This window comes from Solea solea, chromosome 5 (assembly GCF_958295425.1).
Source record: "Solea solea chromosome 5, fSolSol10.1, whole genome shotgun sequence".
Taxonomy (NCBI): domain Eukaryota; kingdom Metazoa; phylum Chordata; class Actinopteri; order Pleuronectiformes; family Soleidae; genus Solea; species Solea solea.
The window spans coordinates 24826431-24845806 of NC_081138.1; the positions used below are offsets into that span (position 1 = coordinate 24826431).

The 19376-nt window shown below is 40.1% G+C and overlaps 3 protein-coding genes across 7 annotated transcripts; 1 reads left to right on the top strand and 2 right to left on the bottom strand.

Moving 5' to 3' along the window:
* Positions 1 to 244: 244 nt before the first annotated feature.
* Positions 245 to 7103, bottom strand: atmin (ATM interactor). The gene is made up of 4 exons (XM_058630246.1): positions 6838 to 7103; positions 4290 to 4415; positions 3976 to 4175; positions 245 to 3877 (listed from the first exon to the last, which is right to left on the bottom strand). Exons 1-4 carry the CDS (start codon positions 7066 to 7068, stop codon positions 2089 to 2091), a joined length of 2346 nt encoding a protein of 781 aa, XP_058486229.1. The 5' UTR covers positions 7069 to 7103; the 3' UTR covers positions 245 to 2088.
* Positions 7104 to 8128: 1025 nt separating this feature from the next.
* cenpn (centromere protein N) lies at positions 8129 to 12650 on the bottom strand. The gene is made up of 10 exons (XM_058629680.1): positions 12364 to 12650; positions 12072 to 12117; positions 11913 to 11972; positions 11589 to 11662; positions 11297 to 11470; positions 10985 to 11086; positions 10061 to 10115; positions 9842 to 9951; positions 9565 to 9688; positions 8129 to 8424 (listed from the first exon to the last, which is right to left on the bottom strand). Exons 1-10 carry the CDS (start codon positions 12529 to 12531, stop codon positions 8303 to 8305), a joined length of 1035 nt encoding a protein of 344 aa, XP_058485663.1. The 5' UTR covers positions 12532 to 12650; the 3' UTR covers positions 8129 to 8302.
* A 361-nt stretch (positions 12651 to 13011) lies between these two features.
* Positions 13012 to 15333, top strand: cmc2 (C-x(9)-C motif containing 2). 5 transcript variants are annotated; one of them, XM_058629639.1, is made up of 5 exons: positions 13012 to 13279; positions 13554 to 13635; positions 14220 to 14290; positions 14377 to 14448; positions 14569 to 15333. In XM_058629639.1, exons 2-5 carry the CDS (start codon positions 13599 to 13601, stop codon positions 14650 to 14652), a joined length of 264 nt encoding a protein of 87 aa, XP_058485622.1. In that variant the 5' UTR covers positions 13012 to 13279; positions 13554 to 13598; the 3' UTR covers positions 14653 to 15333. The 5 variants fall into 5 exon arrangements, with proteins under 5 accessions (XP_058485622.1, XP_058485625.1, XP_058485624.1 ...); XM_058629640.1 differs by having other exon boundaries at positions 13015 to 13083; XM_058629642.1 differs by lacking the exon at positions 13554 to 13635 and having other exon boundaries at positions 13013 to 13279; positions 14174 to 14290.
* Positions 15334 to 19376: the final 4043 nt, after the last annotated feature.

Genomic DNA, 19376 nt, shown 5'->3' on the forward strand with positions numbered 1-19376 from the left:
TTTCTGGGGTCTGAACTTTGGGGAATCTCTGGTGTACATGAATTGTTTCGGCACTTTTTTGGTCACTGTGGCAACATGTAGTCGTGTCGTTTGAGTTGTTGTTTCCTACCATGATTTCCACACCGCCTGCCATCCATTCATCCTGCTTATCCTTTGTGCATCACTGGGGGGGAGCTGGAGACGATCCCAGTCGACACTGGGGAACGCCATGGACAGATCACATTAACTGACGAGGGAAGTGATACATGTTTTTCTGCAGTTTATTCAGAACATCTGTAGTGCATCTTTAGCAGTTATTCAAGGCAAATGTCAACTCTACAAGTACAGGCAAGAAAACTCCAGTTTAACTTCAGTTAAAGACAAATTCTCATCTACATGCACTAAGAGAGAGAGAGAATAAAGCACTGTGACTGACACTTGAGACTGACGAGGCTTTTACTACACATAATTGAGTCGTAAGTAAGGCTATTTTTCCCCTGCCACTAAACCATCAAGGAGCAACTACTCTGGATTCATATTCAACAACCACAAACTAGAAGTACTAATCTCAATATGAGAAATGTTGAAATGAAGTGTCAAAAAAATGATAATTAACACAGGAAAATTAGAGCATGTTATACCCTTGGGCACAGTGTCATGTTCTGTACATTCTTCCGTTTCTGCAAACATCTACAAATTGCACCGGCAATCATATCAAACACATTTCCTTCAACTAAATGCTGTACAGCATTATATTCATGGGACAGACATCCTTCTACATGTACTATGGAGAACAGTTGGGACATTCCAATGTATCCATGCAACAATGATCATAACGCCACAATAGAATAAAGTATAAAACATGCAATTCAAAGACCAAAAATGGTGCAAACTATTTTTTTTTTCCTTGCCGCTCACAGAAAACTTATTCTTGTGTAAAATTTGCCACAAAGCAGCAAAAATCAGTCACCTGTAACAGAACGAAAAAACATAATACTTGGGTTAAGGCACAAACAAAATAAAAGGAATTAATAAATAAACAAGTCCTACAAACAGCTCTAACGGGTGTTCCTTAGCAGAACATGGTCCATGTGTGGCGCTTGTGCTCAATGAGGTAATTCAATGCAGCAGTAATGGACAAAAAACAATGAAAACCTACGGTTGACTTGGTTGGAGCTCAGATTACAAAGGTGTTGTGTTCATACAATAGCCCTGTGCTAATACTAGTTCTAATCCAAAATGTGATTCTGTACAGTGACTGGATGGATCACGTAATCAACGTCAGCGGCGCTACTGTATACGCTTACAACCAGCTAATCAATAAGTCAACGACAATGACACCCGATTATGTTTACTCGCATGAACTTACTGCTCAGCTACAAAGACATCCCCTAAAAGTGTTAACTTCTCAAATACTCAAATTCTCAGCGAGTGTGTGTGTTCAACGACTGACGAGACAAACGCAAACATTTAATTCAAAGTTGTGCCACATCTTCATGAGTAAAGGTGCATTTCAGAGATGCAATTTGTTGTTTGTTCTGCAAGCCAAGTAAAGGCCATATGTACATTTCAAACATAAACATAAATTAAAGGTGCAGTATCACACACTGTACAGTTGAGATGTGTTCTGTGTTCATACAGTATCCGTGTGCTGTGATGCAGGTTAAACGCCACACACACACACACAGCTAAATAAGTCATCCCTTTAAGTGCAGATTTTAACACTGATAAAATGTGGATTTTACGTCGTTGGGTAAGACCAGTCACAGTGGTTATACACGGAAAACAAAAGCAGTAAACTGGCATTGAGGAAAAGATACATACATTATTATTATTCTTTATGTGCAAATAAATATGTAAACTGTCAGAGGAGCTGAGAAACCACATCCGCTGAGCCAATAAAGTGCGGCAGAGCAGGTAGGATATGTACCGGGGAAGGCTCTGGACAGAATGCCCCCAGTGGAATGATGAAAGACATTTTCACAGACTACCCACTGCTAAGACTATAATCTGCCAAAAGAGAGCGTGGACCGACTCCTCTTACAGGAAGAGGCAGATTTGAGAAAGCTAGTACCGCAAAAGCTTAGGCAGCTTCGCTAGGTGAGGCTTTCAACTATTGGGCTTCTCGGGCTGCTGAAAGAGAGCACAGAGCTCTCCACATGTCTGGGTTTCCACAGAGCTGAAGTGGGACTCCATATTCCAAGCGAGGTCCGCTGACAAGAAGTCATCCATGACGGTTTGCGTTTCATTGCTGGTGAGGAAGAGGTGCCCCAATCCTTCTGCCTGGCTGGTCACAGTCTGTGTCTCGGTGCTGTTCAGCAGCCTCGCGTGGTCTCCCTGACTGATGGCGGTCTGAGCGGAGAGGCTCGTGGCAAATGGAGGGACATCCGTCTGTGTTTCGGTGTCAGAGGACTCTGTGCTCATAGAAAAGCTTGAATGTCGCAGGATGCTGCTCAGCGGCATCTGGCCACCGGCATTTAACAGGAAGTTGAGATCGGTCTGAGTTTGAGTGTCGAACAGCTCCAGGTCGCTGGCTTGGGTTCTATTTGGTCCCTCGCTTTGGTCCAACTCATCCATCAGGAGGAAGTCTGTCTGGGTCTGGATGTCCAGAGACTCGAGAGGCATGTCACTACCGAGTCCTCCCAGCTCACTCTCCTCTGTCTGTGTCTGAATATGCACAGCATTGAGGAACTCCTCAAAGTCAAAGTCAATGCCACTGTGTTGCTCCTGAACAGAACCCAGAGCTGAACCACAGGCTGCGGAGGCCTCAGTGAGAGCCTGGTGGCCTGACATGCTGTCAGACAGAATGTTCTCTAGGTCATTTAACAAGGTCATCGTTTGGGTCTGATTGTCGGCCATGTTGTTCGAGTTCAGCTCATCTGTCTGAACGCCAAAACACAAACCACCTGGTGACTTTGAGTCCTCATACAGGCTGCTTCCTGCAGGCGCAAGGGGGTCATCTATATCCAAGGCAGTCTGGGTGGAGACACTCAGGGAGTCGCTGCCAAAGAGATCAGTGCACATGATGGCCTGCTCCTGCGCCTTCTCGTCAGCAAGTGGCATGGCAAAGTGTGTCTGTGTCTGTCTGGTTATGAATGGGGGCACAGATGAGGGGGAACAAGGAATGTGGCTCAGGCACTGGCTGTCTGTCTGGGCTCCAATAGAGGATGTGACCTTGGCTTGGGAGGAAGAAAACGTCTGGGTTTCGACACTGACCGGGAGGAGAACTTGAGCACTCACACTAATGTCTGTTTGGGAGCACGATGACACAGATGACTCACCCACAGAGCACAAGCCTAGTCCCTCCCCAATACTCACCCCTGTGGGAATTTTAGATAAATATGATTTGTCTGTCTGAATGTTGGTGGACGTGCTTCTACCCCGGTGTCCTGTCGGGCTACTGGTTGAGTCCTCTGTGCCTGCAGAGTCCAGACTGACCTGGACGCCTGTACTAACCGGCCCGAGGCTAGAGCGTGATGTTGGCATGCTATCCTTAAAACCTAGAATGTTTGTATCAAGTTGGGGTACAACAGCTCCTGTGGCTTGTGGTAAAAGGTGAAGGGTGCTGACAGATCCTTGGCTGTCTACTGCCAGCACCACAGACCGCAGGGCACCACTCTCTGTAGATGGAAGGAGGACAGGCAGCTGGGCAAACTGCATCACTGGAACGCTGACCAATGCCATTTTAGGCTTTGGTAAGAGCAACTTCTGCAGGCTCTTACGGGGGTTGAGGCTCTGATATGCTGAATCTGGGATGTGAAGAGCTATATGAGAAGGGGGAGCCAGCTCTGTGAGCTCAATAGTCGTGGGCATCATCTGACAGGTTGACTCATTTGTCTTAACCTTTTCTGAAGCACTCAACAGTCTCTCCATCTTTCGCTTCTTTACCGGAGGAATCCTGTAAAGGAACAACACAGACACCGACTGAGTTAATGTTTTGCCAAACCCAAAACAAATACTCGGCACAAAGTTTATTTGGCTTATGTGTGTACATGCCTGTGTTCAGATGGTATCTCATGTCCCGTCCTGTAGATATGCGAGAGCAGAGCAGCCCTGCTGGCGTAGGGGCAACCACATGAGCAATGGTAGGTTTTCCCACAGTCCTCAATGTGCCTCTTTAGGTCCCACTCTGTACTGTAGCCATTGTTGCACTTGGAGCACTTGTGTTTCTTTTCTGCGTGCATCTTCATAAAGTGCTACAGTTAAACACAGGGCACATGGCAGCATTAATAATTACATTAACTGTAAAATAATTTCCGGCCTAATCGTCTTACTTCACCGACTGCGTTACGTAGCACAGTAAGACTTACTTGTTTTACCAGGGAGAACTGGGAGAAGGGTCTGTTAGGCCCTCTGGGACAGCCCTCAATGGGACAGCAGTAAAGTTTCTGAGAGCCTTTCATGTCCTTTCTGACCGTGGGATTGACAATTCCATCCTGAGATCAACGATGAGAGAAAAAGGCAATGTTTACATGTGAAATGTGTGCATCAGTATATACTTAGTTATATAAGTGTTAAAAAAACAACCAAAAGAGGCACATTCACAGAGGTATTATCGGGACTACAAAATTAAAGTGATGGTTATGCATAGACTAACTTTCTTAACCCAGAAAAAAAAATATAATTTAAGTTAAATATTGTATTTTTCTAATGAGTAGTTTGGTTCTTTTTAAAGAAATCTTCGCCTACATTAAATGTATGTGTGTACGTAAACATCACCATCACAGTCCATAACAGACATTAATGCTTAAGCCTTACAGCAGTCAAGGTCACATCCATATGATGTAACAGTGTAGAGGGCAGAACATGTGAAGCACATAAACCCTCTTGTGGTTTCTCATAATAATATACATATCTTGCCAACAATAAATGTGCTTGCAGTTTACTTCAGCTGCATCATGTGGTTGTGGGTTGAATGTGAAACAGAGCAGTGTTTTTATAACAGCAAGGTCAGTCCACGCAGCTTCTAAAGTGGCTCATCTCTCTCTTTGGGGGTGGAGACTGCACTACATGGTGATCATGCTATCATGGTAATCTTCTCTAAACTGGCTGTTAAGGAAGGTGTTGTGAATAGAAGTCAGACTAAAGTCAAAACAGATGCATTAGCCTTATGAAAGGAAATGGAGTGTGCAAGCTAAAATGAAAAAGAAATACAAAATACAAGCAGTATTCATAGGGAAGCAGCCACCCACTTACAATAACTGATCAGAAAATACATTACTGCAAGAAAAACAACAGCGTTGTGAAGGTGTAGGAAATAAAAAACAGATGCTGTGTTCCACATTCTTGCAGCATGTCAACTGGATTATTATTATTGCTCGGTGGTGAATAAGGAATAACCTCTCCTCTGTGCAGTAGGAGAAGGGGGTTAGAGTTTAAATTCACTGTAGGTGAGAATGTGAGCATGTTGTTCGTCTCTGTCTGTTGGGCTGGAGACCCGTGCAGAGTGTAACCTGCCTCTTGCCCATCTTCAAGTGGAATTTGGCTCCAGTTCCCCTGCTACGTTCAAAGCACAAACGGCATATATTATAGATGGAGGGATGGATGCGCCATCTGTGGCTTTAGGCTCAAAGACTTTCACTGAATCACCACCACTGGCTACCTCCTCTCACTTTGTAGCCAAAGCATGAACTGTGGTGTACTTGCAGAATAGAAAATTCAACACAACTGACTCAATTATTTTCACATGACAAACAATGGGTAGGCACTAAATGTTGGGGTCAAAGGTTTCCCCTTTTCCCTGATGGTTTGTTTCGACCAGTTGTGTAAAACTATTTGTAGACTATTGACTTAAAGTTCCATTATGTAAGAATTTGTGAAAGCTAATGGAGACCCTGAAGACTGTAACAATCAGGACTTCTCCACTCACTGCTCTCTTTTCCATGAACGTCAGGGAACAACGATGACCTTCACACACAAGAAAGGATGTCATTCTTCTTAGGACTTAGTATATTCTCATTAAGCTGGGTCATAGTTCTCCAAATGTCATTGAATCAGTAGCAACTGCACTTGTAGATGTCAGAAAGACATCTTCAGCAGCCTCTAATGAGCAATACCTCATCCAAGTACATTAAAGGCTTGATCTAAGGCTATTAGATTTCTATTTTAAATGTTACAACAAATGTGCAACTGACCATTTCTGTCATCCTGAATGTTACACACTGGATCTTTGAAGTTAAAAGATCTCCCTGATTGTGCCTCAGTCAGTCTGGTGTAACCACCGACTTGGGACTTTAAGTGTTATCCTCGTTGATCCCAATTTCTGAGAGAGCTCATTCAAATTCTCACATTCACCTATTTTTTTAACAAAGAGCTCAGTCTGCTGCAGGACAAAAGGCAGCCTTTCCAACCACAGAACCCCATTCATTGAGTGGAGACAGTGAATTACTGCGTCCCACCAAAAAACCTCAGTTGAATCCAGTGAGGACATGAGAACCAGGGTCAGGTAGTCCACATGTCACATGACCCTTTATTATTGATAACAAGCTATGTATCCATCAACAGTGTTCCTGATATCCTGTATGAAATGTGACACTCGCCACACCCCCGCCTTCAACTATTTATAAAGAAACTGTACAAATGATCAATAATCACATGTTTATGATAACACTTGATGACTATAATGAAGCTAGCTGGCTAAAGGTAAACTTAACTACACGTCACGGTGATTCACGCACATTTAGAACCAGCTGCGTATACTTTACGCTAAACTGACCATAGGTACGTTTTCCACTAAGCGTCAATGCTACGTTAGTTTTCTCTGACTTATTATGGATGACTTGCGTTTTCGGACATTTAGCCAAGTTAGCATTGCAGTTAGCCCCTACAAACACAATTCCAGACTGAGTCGGCGTTTACCTTTATTCTATGAGACTTCACCAGATGCATGTTGAGTGCAGGTGTGTTGGGAAGAATCTTGCCACATCCCTTCACGGTGCAGAGGATGTTCGTCCTCACTTCTTTGGTCAGCTCCGTGATTGTGGGCTTTAATATTTCCCGTGACTGCGACGGAGAGTCTTCGTGGTGTTTCGGACTGTCTGCAACAGCCGCATCTCTGCTACTCGCCTTCCCTGCAGCAGAGGTAGCCATGTTACTGTGTTGACAGCATGCCTCACGCGCAGGAGGGCGACGAGAGCAGTTACGTAATATCCGGTGTACCGACTACGTTTCCGTTTTATAAAATAAAAGTTTTTCAGGTCGTTTATGATCACAGAAGACATTTAACCCCTAATATCGTTATTTCCTCCACATAGAAGAAAGTATTCGACGGTTTGTCGACGTTTGTCTGTTTGGAACAACACACTTAAATCGAAACGATCTAAGTATGTTGGCCTTTCTTGATGTCATTTTAATATTTTCCTGTTTTACAACTGCGGTTTGTGTCTGTAATTTAATTAGCGCTTAGTATTTTTTACTTCTGCATTGTGTGTATTTTATTTCATTGTTATTATTTGTTTACTGTAAAGCGCTTTCCAAAAAAAATGCTTTATAAATAAATGTATTATTAATATAATTAAACATTTAAAGAACATATTTAATTTTCAGGTAAAGCAAGTTCTGACCTATGGTAGAAAAAAAAAAGATGATGGTGATCCAAACATCACAATAGGTACACACTAATTTGTTTGATAACCTGTGATTTTAGCCCAACCAGCTATTTATCCACTTTAAAAACAAGTAGTGAAGTTAAAAGCTATTTTTACTAAACATCTTCCATCATTATGGGCAAAACAAACCAATAAGTCTTCCAATGCGAGTAAGCATACCGATTTTGATTCATGTTGTTTAAAAGGTGAATCCACATTTTTCCATATTGCAGGGTCTTAATAAGTAATAGTGACAAAAATGTTTCAAAATATAACCTGAAAGAGCAAGAACACCACAGCCAGCGACTGCGAAAAAACAGCTGCAGTGTGCATTATTGAATAAATGAGCTTATCATTTTATACCAACAGCTTTGACTTGTTACATGTTTCGAACATAGAAAGAAGATGACAACATAACATGATGCAAAAGTCTCATGGTAAAATCTTGGCAAATAGTGAGTTGCTACAGAAAGACAACAGTGAAAAGTGAGAGATGGTAAGACCTTTGGGGAAGAGTGGAGTCACCTTAGAGTAGAGGATATAATTTAAACAGGAAGAAAAGATGATAAAAAAAGAATTTATTGCACAACACTAATATATTTACAAGAGCGTAAAGAAAGGACAAGGTGATACTAAAATGTATAAAGCCATGACTCTTCAGGAGCCGCAGGTTCAAGATAAAATTAAAAAAGTAAGAACAGGCCACACAGTGCCTTTAAATCAAGTGTTCATCACCGTCAGTTCTGCGATAGGGGCATTTGTGAGGAGGGAGCAGGGCCATTATCTGTGATGACAAAATAGTTTCTTCCTTTTAGAGGAATAGATGAGAGCAGTGGGGTCACAGGAGTGGATGCAATTCCTGTGAAATATAAAGATACACAGTTAGTTCAGCTGAAAACTAATCACAATTATTTATGACAGACACAATTTCGAATCAGTTTTTTGGCAACATAACACACAAAATGTTTGTGGACATGTAGCCATTATGAATAAAAACTAATAGAGATCTGTCTGATGAGGGCTGAAGTTTGTTAATTATTGTCAACTTTATTCAGTTTACTGTCAACCATGGCTAAACCAAATAGTTACACCGACATCTGCCAGCAAACTTTATGGACGTCATAAAGTTTTGACAGTCCAGTGGGGAGCGATATGTGACATCTTGACAGTGATTGACTGTGTTTGTGCAGTGCTGCATATATGTGGTGCTGAGTTAATCCTTATATTTCAGTGTTAATGCTGTTATTTGTACATGGAAAAATTCAAATGTATACTGCTATTTGATGAATGTATTGGCCAATCATCCATTATGTAACATTTTCATGTCAGTAAACTGTACTAATCAGCTTTCTAACATTGTTTGGTATTGGCAATTAAAAAAAATGTCTTGCTCTCTACTTGTTGGCTGCTAGTTCCATCTACACTAGTGAATGAAAGTACAAGTTCTCCATGAACTAAGATTATTTATAGTCATAGTCTGTACTGAATGGTTGAAAAGTATGAAGACAGGTTCAGGAGCAAAGAGGTGAGTATGCCTGGAATGCACCCAGTATTTCCTATAGCAGTGGTCACCAACGTGGTGCCCGCGGGCACTTGGTAGCCCGCGAGCAACCAACGAGGTGCCCGTGGGCTCATTTCACTTCACCTCACCTCACTTGCATGTATCCATATGATCACTGAGTAAAATGTCCTGATATTGTTTATAAAAACTGTGATAATCACTAGGAGTAAGCACTGGATTTAGTGTGTATGCAATTGAATGCATAATATTCATCATTTAAATGGTAAATTGCATAAAATGTTAATATGGTAGCCCTCCATATTATTCTCTACCCTTCAGGTAGCTCTCGGTCTCAAAAAGGTTGGTGACCCCTGTCCTATAGGGTGTATGTGCCATCTTGTGGTCAACATATGTAATTGCAAGTTTATACTTTTTCAAATGACTTCTGAGGATACAAATTGGGTTTTTAGCTTCCTGAGACAAACAAATTCATGGTACCTGAGGATACACAGAGTTTAAGTGACTCCAAGAGGTTGGTGCTTGCAAATTTGACAACACATTTGAAAGGCTCCTCCCGCTCTGTCATGGTCTGGTTGGCACGGTCTCTGAATTTTGTCTCCAGCTGAGGAAACAAACACAAAAATTATTCAGACGCTCACATTTGCATGTTGGTATATAGGAAGAGAGCAACTTGTGACTTATTTTCTTTAGATTCTGATATTCAGCGACCCTTAAACTTTTACTCAACACAGCAATTTAAACTCAGACAGGGTACCTTGTAAACTGATGACTGTAGTTGAGGTAACATTCCATCACCGAAGGTCTCAGATGCCATCTGAAGTCTGTTTTCTTTGTGTCCAGCGTGTTCTCTTTCTATCTGTGGGTCTATAAATACAAATTAAGCTGAATGAATAAAAAGAATAAAAATGACTGTAGAATTTCCTTAAATTGAAGATTAAGTTTATGTAGTGTTGGTCTGATTTGATAAACATACTTGAGACTGATTGATTCCTTTCTGAAAGGGGGCTGGGAAACCTTGTGGGAAACACCTAGTAACAACGAAAAAAAATGTCAAAAAAAAGAAACAAATCATCAGTTAATTACGATTAACGAACTGGCTTCCACAGATATTTTGCATTAGAAAACCTACAGTTGGGGCTGTGATTAGTTGACACTTGACTAAAGGCTGCTATTTGTAAAGTAGCTGCTTTGACTTTGATTTCTTGTCCACAACAGGTGCTATAATGACAATTCTAGTGCAAAGGTGAAACATGACCAGAGGCTGCTTCTGCAAAATAACTGATATTTATTGATATAATGTAATGTGAAGTGATTTACTGTAAAGTCGTCTTAATGATAAATCTTTAAATCTCCCTTTTGTGATTCAATTCTAGCTTAACTGAAACTTTTGTTATTAGTGTTAAATAAAGTGATACATCACATTAGGGAAACATCAAATACATATATACCTAGCATCAGTGTGAAACTGTGTCATTTTGCATGCATACGTTTCTTTCATCTCCGTCTTATAAAAATAACTACGGTCAGAGATAAGTTTCATATATGCACTCAAATCTGGAACATCATATTACAGCAACTACATCTATTTCAAACATTATACAATGATATAAACGCTATTTGTTGGAAGACTATAACTGCAAATTTAATGCGAGCCAGGCCAGTCTAACTGTAACTATGTTTTCAAAAGTGAGAGTCTTCTAATTATTTCCAACCGGCTGTACACCGAGGAGTCATGCTGCCCTCCACAGTTCTTTATCACATTTCAAATTTCCACCATCTCCCAGACCCCAGGGAGCTTCTTCATCAAATCCACATTGCATTTATCCCCAGTGAGAAACAACCCACTCCAAACCACAACACTGACAATATTTACATGATCAGAAATTTTTTTTTTTACCTGTTGATATTGCTTCATCAGCAGGTCCCTGATGGCAGTGAGATTTCGCCCACTGAGGTTAGCTGCCTTGATGGCATGATATCTGGATGAAAGCACCAATGCCTGTAAACAACATAACTCTATTAGAGAGGGATACAAAACAAATAAATTAAATATGTATATATATATATATATATATATATATATGTATATATATATATATATATATATATATATATATACACACATATACACACACACACACACACATATATATATACACATACTGTACATATATATATATATATATCACTTTAACATAAAATTCCTTACCTGGGATACTAGGGGCCTTTGTTTTGGTGATAGGCCAGTCACAAAGACATAAGGGGTTTGAAGATGGTGAACAATGTACGTCGGTTTCAGGTGATTGGGCCTTGAGTAGCTATCTCCCCACGCAATCCGAATCCATACAGCTTCGTCTGTGTGCTTTTTGATTTTGACAGACACCTTGAATGCAGTGCAAAAAGTAGACCTTTAATTCTGGATGCTAAACAACAGAAGGCAATTACATCTTTTAATGATGCACTGAAAATAAAATGTGAGTGACGAGAACTATCTGACTTACATGTCTTACAAGCTCACAGAGGTGAGACTTAAATTGCTCCTTGAACTGTGTCAGCTCCAAAGATTGAGAATCAGCTGGAAGATATAGCATTGTGTTAAACATTAAAAACAGGCAAAAAGGGTAAAATGTGTTCCATTTAGAATTGTGTACCAAAACACAATAAGGGTTACATTACCATACAATGTGCTGAATTTGATAAACAATACAATGTAAACTATATGATGACCAAGACACTATGAAAATATCCCAACCAGAAAACACCTTAAATGCACAGATGAGAGTTAGGCTGTCTAAGTGCTTTCTCTAGTTTTTATTTTTACATACCTTCAGGGTCAATGAGCTGGAAAGCATACCACATTCCCTTGTTTGGATTGTCAATGACATCTTAAACGATAAATAAAGCAAAGTGACACAAATCATTCATGGGCTGTAGGCATGGTGGTGTGATTATTTAAAGCAAAACAACACATACACGTGACTTACACATCATTTCAAGTTCTGTGATATGCTTCATAGTGAACTCATTTTCCTGTGAAGACAAAAACAACAGTAGTGAAGTTAAAGAGAAAAGAAAAAGTCACTCAAACATGACTTAAAATCCATTTACGTGTGGTTAACGTGGCATGTTTGTGTTGTCAGCGTTGTCTTCCACGACCAAAGAGCAACCCATGGTTCAATAAATAAACACACTTTCCGCCTGTTACTCAGCAAATTGCTAGTATTATACAACTAATATCACACAACAAAGTCAGGTTCACACAAAAGTATCACGCACCGCGCAGAGAGCGAGCATTTGCACGATCGACGACTTTGTCTGCGTAAAGTCGATGGTCCGCCACTGTGCCGCCGTCAAGCGCCCCCACTTTTCCAGTGTTGTTTTTAAATTTCCAGCCGGTATTCGTCGTAGAAGTTGCCGCAGTAAACGCTGAGAAGGGTCGTCCATACTTCCCCGCACTGACGTCGAATTCTATATTATGTAGTGGCCGACCGTTCCCTAACAGCAACGTACACAATATACGGTACAGATCGAAAAAGTCAAACAAACCGTCGACCATTCAGCTACACGAATCAACCAATCAGATGCAGCCAAAAATGGAACTTGATTTTCTTTAGCGCCCCCAGCTGAGTTGGGGTGGTATTGAAATTATGTAAATAATACGTTTTTCTCCGTTTCGGCTTCTACCTCTACATATATTTGAAAGAAATGCATGACATACTTATATTTCTTAGTTTCTGGTAAATATTTAGTGTAAAAAAATGTCGAATGCATGTTTTAGTGGTCAACAAAAAGCGAATACGGACGTACGTTGAGGGGAATGATCTTGGATGTCCTTAAAACCTCCGCCATCTCAAGTCCCGCCTTTGGACACACGCCATTGGACAATTTAGAAAAAGGTGGGCGCTGATTCGTTACCGATGAATGTCACTCAAATACCTTGTGCGCTGTCTTGTGTTGCTTAAGGCAGCATGTCCTCTGTTCCGTGTTGTGTCTAAGGTGAGGTTCGCGTCAATACAACTAATGAAGTGGGAACTGTCGAGACTTTATAGAAACATTCTTCGTTACTGAACGGAATAGAAGAAAAGAAGGTACCTTGTAGTTCTTCCGGGGTTAAATGGATCTATGCTAACGGTGTCTTAGGCCTTGCGGTTAGCTAACGTGACATTTCACCGAGGTGACGTCCTTCCTCCTGGTAAGGACACCACAGCAGTACAAAACAACTTGTGTTGAACAATTATACATTCATACAATGCATATAACCCGACACTTACGTTTCAAAACAGTGTCTAAACTCAGCTTAGCTGTAAAGTTACACACCCCACAGTCCATTCAAGTGAGCTCTCACGAGCCAGTATTCTGGTCAGTTGTGTATTGTTCAAATGGGTCCAGAAGATTCAGTGTGGACGTGGATCATTGTCTTGCATTTGTTTACTGTATTGCACATCCCCCTGTCTCTGTCTCTGTAGGTTTAAGTGTCCTCGTCCATTGGAAGAGTTAATTCAATCCTCACAATGACAGCTCAGGAAGGAGAGGGATGGGGAGGCATGAGTATCCTTTAGCAGACATGTCCTTGACTTAGTGATGATAAATATCATATGTATTATTAAGTAATACTGAAAACACTTTCAATTCAATAGTGGGAACACAAATCAACAGGCTAGTGTAAGGTGATAAATAGTTAAATATCTCAAATATGTGGATAACATGTTTTGTGATGCCGTACAAAGTTGCGTATTGACCATTATAATAATAATGTATAATAATAATTCTATGAGCATTTTACACAATAGCTATGCATTTAGTGATACATTAATCAAATAGTAAAACTTTTATTGTGCCTTCTATTTGTTATATGTGTGAAAGGTATTAAATGAATAATTACTTTTAATATATAGCTGCCGTTCAGCCAGTATATTCTTTCTTATGCAGGAAAAAGTATAACTATCTTGAGAATTCAGTATCTCCTAACTATGATTCTGTTCCACGTGTTTCCAAACCTGCGACTAACCAGTCGCATGCGTTACGACCATTATTACTAACACAGTACCAGTCAAATCAGTGCTCCTTTTGTTTGTGGCTTTTTCCCTGCAGCTGCAGTGGTTCAGTTAAACCTTAACTCAGAATGCATCCTGACCTGTCACCTCACCTGCACACAGCTGAGTGCAATGAGCTAGTCGCTCGTCTAAAGCAGTGTCACAAAGAGGTACGTCACTCCCAAAGTCGTCGCCACTGCTGTGCGCTTTGTACAGTCAATCACTCGGTGTAATTCTTGTTTCATGCTATCCTCAGCACAACGTCCTGAAGTTCTTTGGCGAGTGTAACGATGTGGACCGCGCTATGCGTCTTTGCTTGAAAAAAGAGGTACTGTTTATTTTTGTCCTTTCTTAGTAAGACACAGCAAGTGCTCAGACAACTGACCTTCACTGTTGTTGTTTATTTCATGTCAGTTATGTTTTCTTTGTTTTTCTTACCATTCAACAGCGTCTGGAGAAGCGGGAGCGCAGCGTGCAGCATGCACGGGAAATGAAAAGGAGGCTGAAAGAAGGGCCCAAAGAGCCTTTCTGAAGGACATTTTACTTTCCAATGTTGTCACTGGCACTGAAATTAAAGTTGTTCCGATTCTGCAATTTGGGTAAAGCGTGGAGCTGTGTAACAACATACCTCCCCTGCTGTTTTTGTGTCAGCACAGGAAGGATATAAAGTATGATGTGATTGTGTGCTTTAAGTAGATCAAAGTGCTGTTATTACCATTTATTATTGCTATTACAGCTGGTATTTTTGTTGAGAGAAACATGAGTCATAAGAAAATGACAAATGTTGAAATCATGCACATATACCAATGCTTAAAATCAACAGGTTGCTCCTGGATAATAATCCCTGCTAACTAAAACTTACACTGCTCCCAGAACAGTTTCGGTCAAAACAACAAACTTAAAGTGCTGTGGAATAAAAATTGGTATTAGGTCTCCTCACTGATTAGTGCAGCTACATGCATAACCCTATCATATAATAATGGTTTAATTGAGCAGTTACATTCTGGTATATTAATTATTTTCATACCAGACCATTTCAGTGTGTAATAGATGCACCGAAAAATAGAGGACCAGTGGTTGGTTGCCCTTGGTGCAGGCAAACAAGCATGTTTAAAATATCCTCTGCCATTTGAAAGTTCACTTGTAAAGAGAATCATATTGATTCATGAGAATATTTATTCCTTTAAAATAAAGTAAAAATGATTATTAAGAACCTGTTTTTGCTGTGATGTGTCATTGCAAAGCAAAGTATTAAACTGGGATGTAGTGGATGGCACACAGACACAGCAGTGGGATTGAGGGTTTAAATCTGTCTGACTTTGACCAAGATCTTCTCTGTGTTAACTGGTGTCTCCTAATTGTTTGTTGTCTCTCTACAGTCAATTTAGAGTGTTCAATTTAAATACAATTAAGACAAATACATTTTAGACAGAAAATAAGTCAAAAATGTCATGTGCCTTCTCACATGACCCCTAAGGTGATTATTGACAGCATTGTCAATTAATAGCACTACAAGAAATTCAGTCATTCAGGTAATGTGGTGGTACAGTGGCTAGCACTCTTGCCTCATGGCAAGAAGAACTGAGGGACTTTCTGTGAGGAGTTTGCGTGTTCTCCCCGCGTGGGTACTCTACGGAACTCGAGACTGTTCACTGTCCTCGCTCCCAAATGGTGGAACGAGCTCCCCATCGACATCCGGACAGCGGAAAGCCTCCACATCTTCCGCCGCCGACTAAAAACACATTTCTTCCGACTCTACGACGACGACGACAAAAAAAAAAAATATATATATATATATATATGTATATATATATATATATATCGCACTTATGACTAGCACTTCATAGTTTGATTTACTTGAAGCTCTTACTTACTTCTAGCTCTTATTTGTACCCAAATGTTTAAATGCACTTATTGTAAGTCGCTTTGGATAAAAGCGTCTGCTAAATGACATGTAATAATGTAATCTACGGTTACTCTGGCTTCCTCCCACAGTCGATAACATGCAGTTTGGTGAATCAGTTAACCCGACACTCTCAGTTTAATATAGTTGTGAATGTAGCTGTCTCTGTATGTTAACCCCACGATGGACTGGCGACCTGTCCATGGTGTACCCCACCTTTTGCCCTATGTTAGCTGGGATTGGCTCCAGCAGGGGCTGAAACACCAGCAAACACCTGCTCTTGGCCAGTGTAAACTGGGATTTGCTCCATTACTATCATCAAAGGATAAGTGGTATAACTAATGGATGGATGGAAGGGCTGTTACAGCAAAGCACGTGGTGTAGGCAATAATCCACTCCTCCATTATCTATACTGTTTATCCTTTGAAGGAACTGGAGCCAATCCCAGATGACATTGGGTGAGAGGCTGGGTACAGTAAGTAAGCTTCATTTTTCTAAGTGCAATGCACCAAATTGTGCATAACGTAAAACAGGTGCAGCAGCAAATACATATCCAGTCAATCATGAAGCACTTTTCTGCACTGCTGGAAGGCATTTAACACAAAATGGGGATGTGTGCATGAATTATTATCACACACGGAAAACAGGTCAGGACGATCAACATCACGAGGTAATGTACAATAAACAAAAAGTATTTTCTATTTTCCTTAACTGAGTGGAAGTATTAGTTTTACTGCCAGAGGCGAGACACCACATTTCAGCTGAGCACAGACCAATGAGGTTTGGGTCAGTTACAGGTGAAATAGTGCTCACTCCTCGGAACTTTCTCAATTTTGTTTGTAGCAAAACTTTCTGTGGCACTTTTGTTTATTTTGTTGCGCAGTAGGACAAATTGAAACTCAAGCATTCATACTCACACTCTCACCTACAGTCAATTTAGAGTCACCAGTCAACCTTCACCCCAGTCAGCGAGACTTTGGGAGGTAGATCGAGGACGACACACGGCACACAGAGCGGTTTTAGTCAACCGGAGATTTGAACAAAGAACCTTCTTGCTCTGAGGCACCAGTGTGAACGACTGTATCACCCTGAAGCAATAATATAGCATGGTATTGGAATTGGAATAGAAAGATAGATATGAATAGATGTGACGTGTCAACATTTCTTCAGTGGTTTACCGGCTCTTTGTTGATGACCCCTTTGCTCACTTCTCTGAACGTTAACATTTAGGTCACAAGTTCACACTCGAGTCATTTCCTGAGTGAAGACGATGAGATGTAGCTTCAGGCTGACTACTGTGTGTTTAAAAAAAAAATAAATAATAATAATAATGAAGATTGCAACAAGGATATTACATCAGTGAGGACAATTCTTATTCGCAAGCAACATACAAAATGCCAAAGAGCAATTTGTGATATTACTGTTGAAATCTAAAGAAACGTTTCACTATCACAAGAAGAAATGCTCAACACGAATCACACTGTGAAAGCACTGTTTCTTTATTTGAAGCAGCTCACTCACTCTACCCATCACAAAAGTATGGATCACTCTTTGACAGATAATTAAACTGTAAGGCACCCTAAGATGTGCTTTGAGGAAGAAAAACACCAACATGAGTCAGCACAAGTTATTGTAATTATAAATGACAAGAAGAGTGGGGGGGAAAAATGGTCTTTTATAATAAATAGGAATCTTTTTTCTATGTTGTAACTAATTTACTTGAAATTGTATGAGCACACACTTCAAACACATGCTGAGGTGAGAGTTAGGATCTGGTGCCAAGGAAAAAAACAGCAAAAACAAACTCAAAATTAGAAGGTTTTTTTTTTTCTTTAACAATTGCATTTTCTTTTTCAGATGACACACTGAAGAACATGTTGTTGTTTTTTACAAATCACAATAAATAAATGAATAAATACATACACAACCCTGTCTTAAAGGATCAGTGTGATTACAGATGGACCTGAGTGAATGTGAATGAAACTACGCCGTACAGAAGATCCTCTCTGACCTCTTAAACCCAACAAGAACGAGGAATTTAACTGTTATTTACCTCAATTTCCCAATCTTTCAATTGATCATTTAAAGATCCCGTGTGTAACATTCCCAAAATATGTGAATATAATACCTATAATTAGGATTTTCATAAAATGAGTATCACACGAAATACAGGACTGTTGTGTTTTTGCTTGTACAGAATGGACAAATCACAATTTCTGATATAAACTTGGATGGAGAGCATGAGGCAAAGGATACTCAACTTCACCACTAGATGCCACTAAGTCCTACACACTGCTCCTTTAAGAACAACTGAGGTTTTGGTCACAAATGCCTCATTACTAAAACTGTAACGGCCACACATGACACTGAAATTCACCGCAAAAGAACCTTGTGGGGTGTTTTATGCACACTAAACGTTTTGATCTCATCAATATTTTGTTTGCACTTCGTTAAACTCCGTAAAACACACCATTATATATTAAATTATCTGCCCACGACTTCATTCATCATTTTTTTTACAACAATTTACCTCTGGTAATGTTCTTCTTCTTGATAATAATCTGATAACACCGAAGGAAAACAGACACGTTCAAGTGACAGCAGGGTTTTAGCATCTTGACTTTGACATTATATCATTTTATATACATTATAAGTATAGATTATTTTGGTTGTTTTTTTGTGGGGGTGGGTAGTTTTAAGAGTTATAGTTGGGGTTGGGGGGGGGGAGTCCATGGAGCAAAGGAAACCACATGGCACTGCACGTCCAAACAGCTATCTCAAATAAATACAAAAATAAACGGCAACATTTTCTAACATTACTTACAATGCTGGTACAAAACATACCCTGAAGAATAGGCAACACATTTTTATACACATATATATATATGTATATGTATATATATACACACACATACATATACATGTATGCATATTACATGCAATTGGTTACACAAAACAGTGTATGTTGTCTATATATTATATATTATTTTGTACTGCGTGTGTACGACTGCAAAAAATGGACAAATATCTTCTGAGGTTTACAAAACAATTTCACAGACCTACTTTGTTTCTTCTTCTTTTTTTTGGTAAAACAAAATAGATCCCTACCTATAGTACACATTTAAATATAAAAATCTGTTTAAATCTCATGTCGTCACACGCGACTGCAAGGACAACGTCGACTCCAGGGACAAAGCTGTTGCATTGTCACACGACTGATCAGCGACGATTGGTGAAGCAAGCATGAGTCATCTCTTTTGTTAAAAACAAACAAACAAACTGTCAGATGAAAAGAAAAATCACACTTCACACATTTCTTACCGTCTGTATTGAGAGCCGGAAGCTACGTGTTT

What these genes read in the sequence shown, in the direction of transcription:
- atmin (XM_058630246.1), bottom strand. Translation starts at nt 7,068, where the DNA reads ATGGCTACCTCTGCTGCAGGGAAGGCGAGTAGCAGAGATGCGGCTGTT. An exon ending in TGAAGTCTCATAGAATAAAG is followed by an intron (nt 4,416 to 6,837) that starts GTAAACGCCGAC and finishes CGTTGATCTCAG; the next exon opens with GATGGAATTGTCAATCCCAC. An exon ending in GAGATACCATCTGAACACAG is followed by an intron (nt 3,878 to 3,975) that starts GCATGTACACAC and finishes GTTCCTTTACAG; the next exon opens with GATTCCTCCGGTAAAGAAGC.
- cenpn (XM_058629680.1), bottom strand. Translation starts at nt 12,531, where the DNA reads ATGGACGACCCTTCTCAGCGTTTACTGCGGCAACTTCTACGACGAATA. An exon ending in CACAGAACTTGAAATGATGT is followed by an intron (nt 11,973 to 12,071) that starts GTAAGTCACGTG and finishes TTATCGTTTAAG; the next exon opens with ATGTCATTGACAATCCAAAC. An exon ending in AAGGAATCAATCAGTCTCAA is followed by an intron (nt 9,952 to 10,060) that starts GTATGTTTATCA and finishes TTGTATTTATAG; the next exon opens with ACCCACAGATAGAAAGAGAA.
- cmc2 (XM_058629639.1), top strand. Translation starts at nt 13,599, where the DNA reads ATGACAGCTCAGGAAGGAGAGGGATGGGGAGGCATGA. An exon ending in AGAGGGATGGGGAGGCATGA is followed by an intron (nt 13,636 to 14,219) that starts GTATCCTTTAGC and finishes GAATGCATCCTG; the next exon opens with ACCTGTCACCTCACCTGCAC. An exon ending in GTCTTTGCTTGAAAAAAGAG is followed by an intron (nt 14,449 to 14,568) that starts GTACTGTTTATT and finishes ACCATTCAACAG; the next exon opens with CGTCTGGAGAAGCGGGAGCG.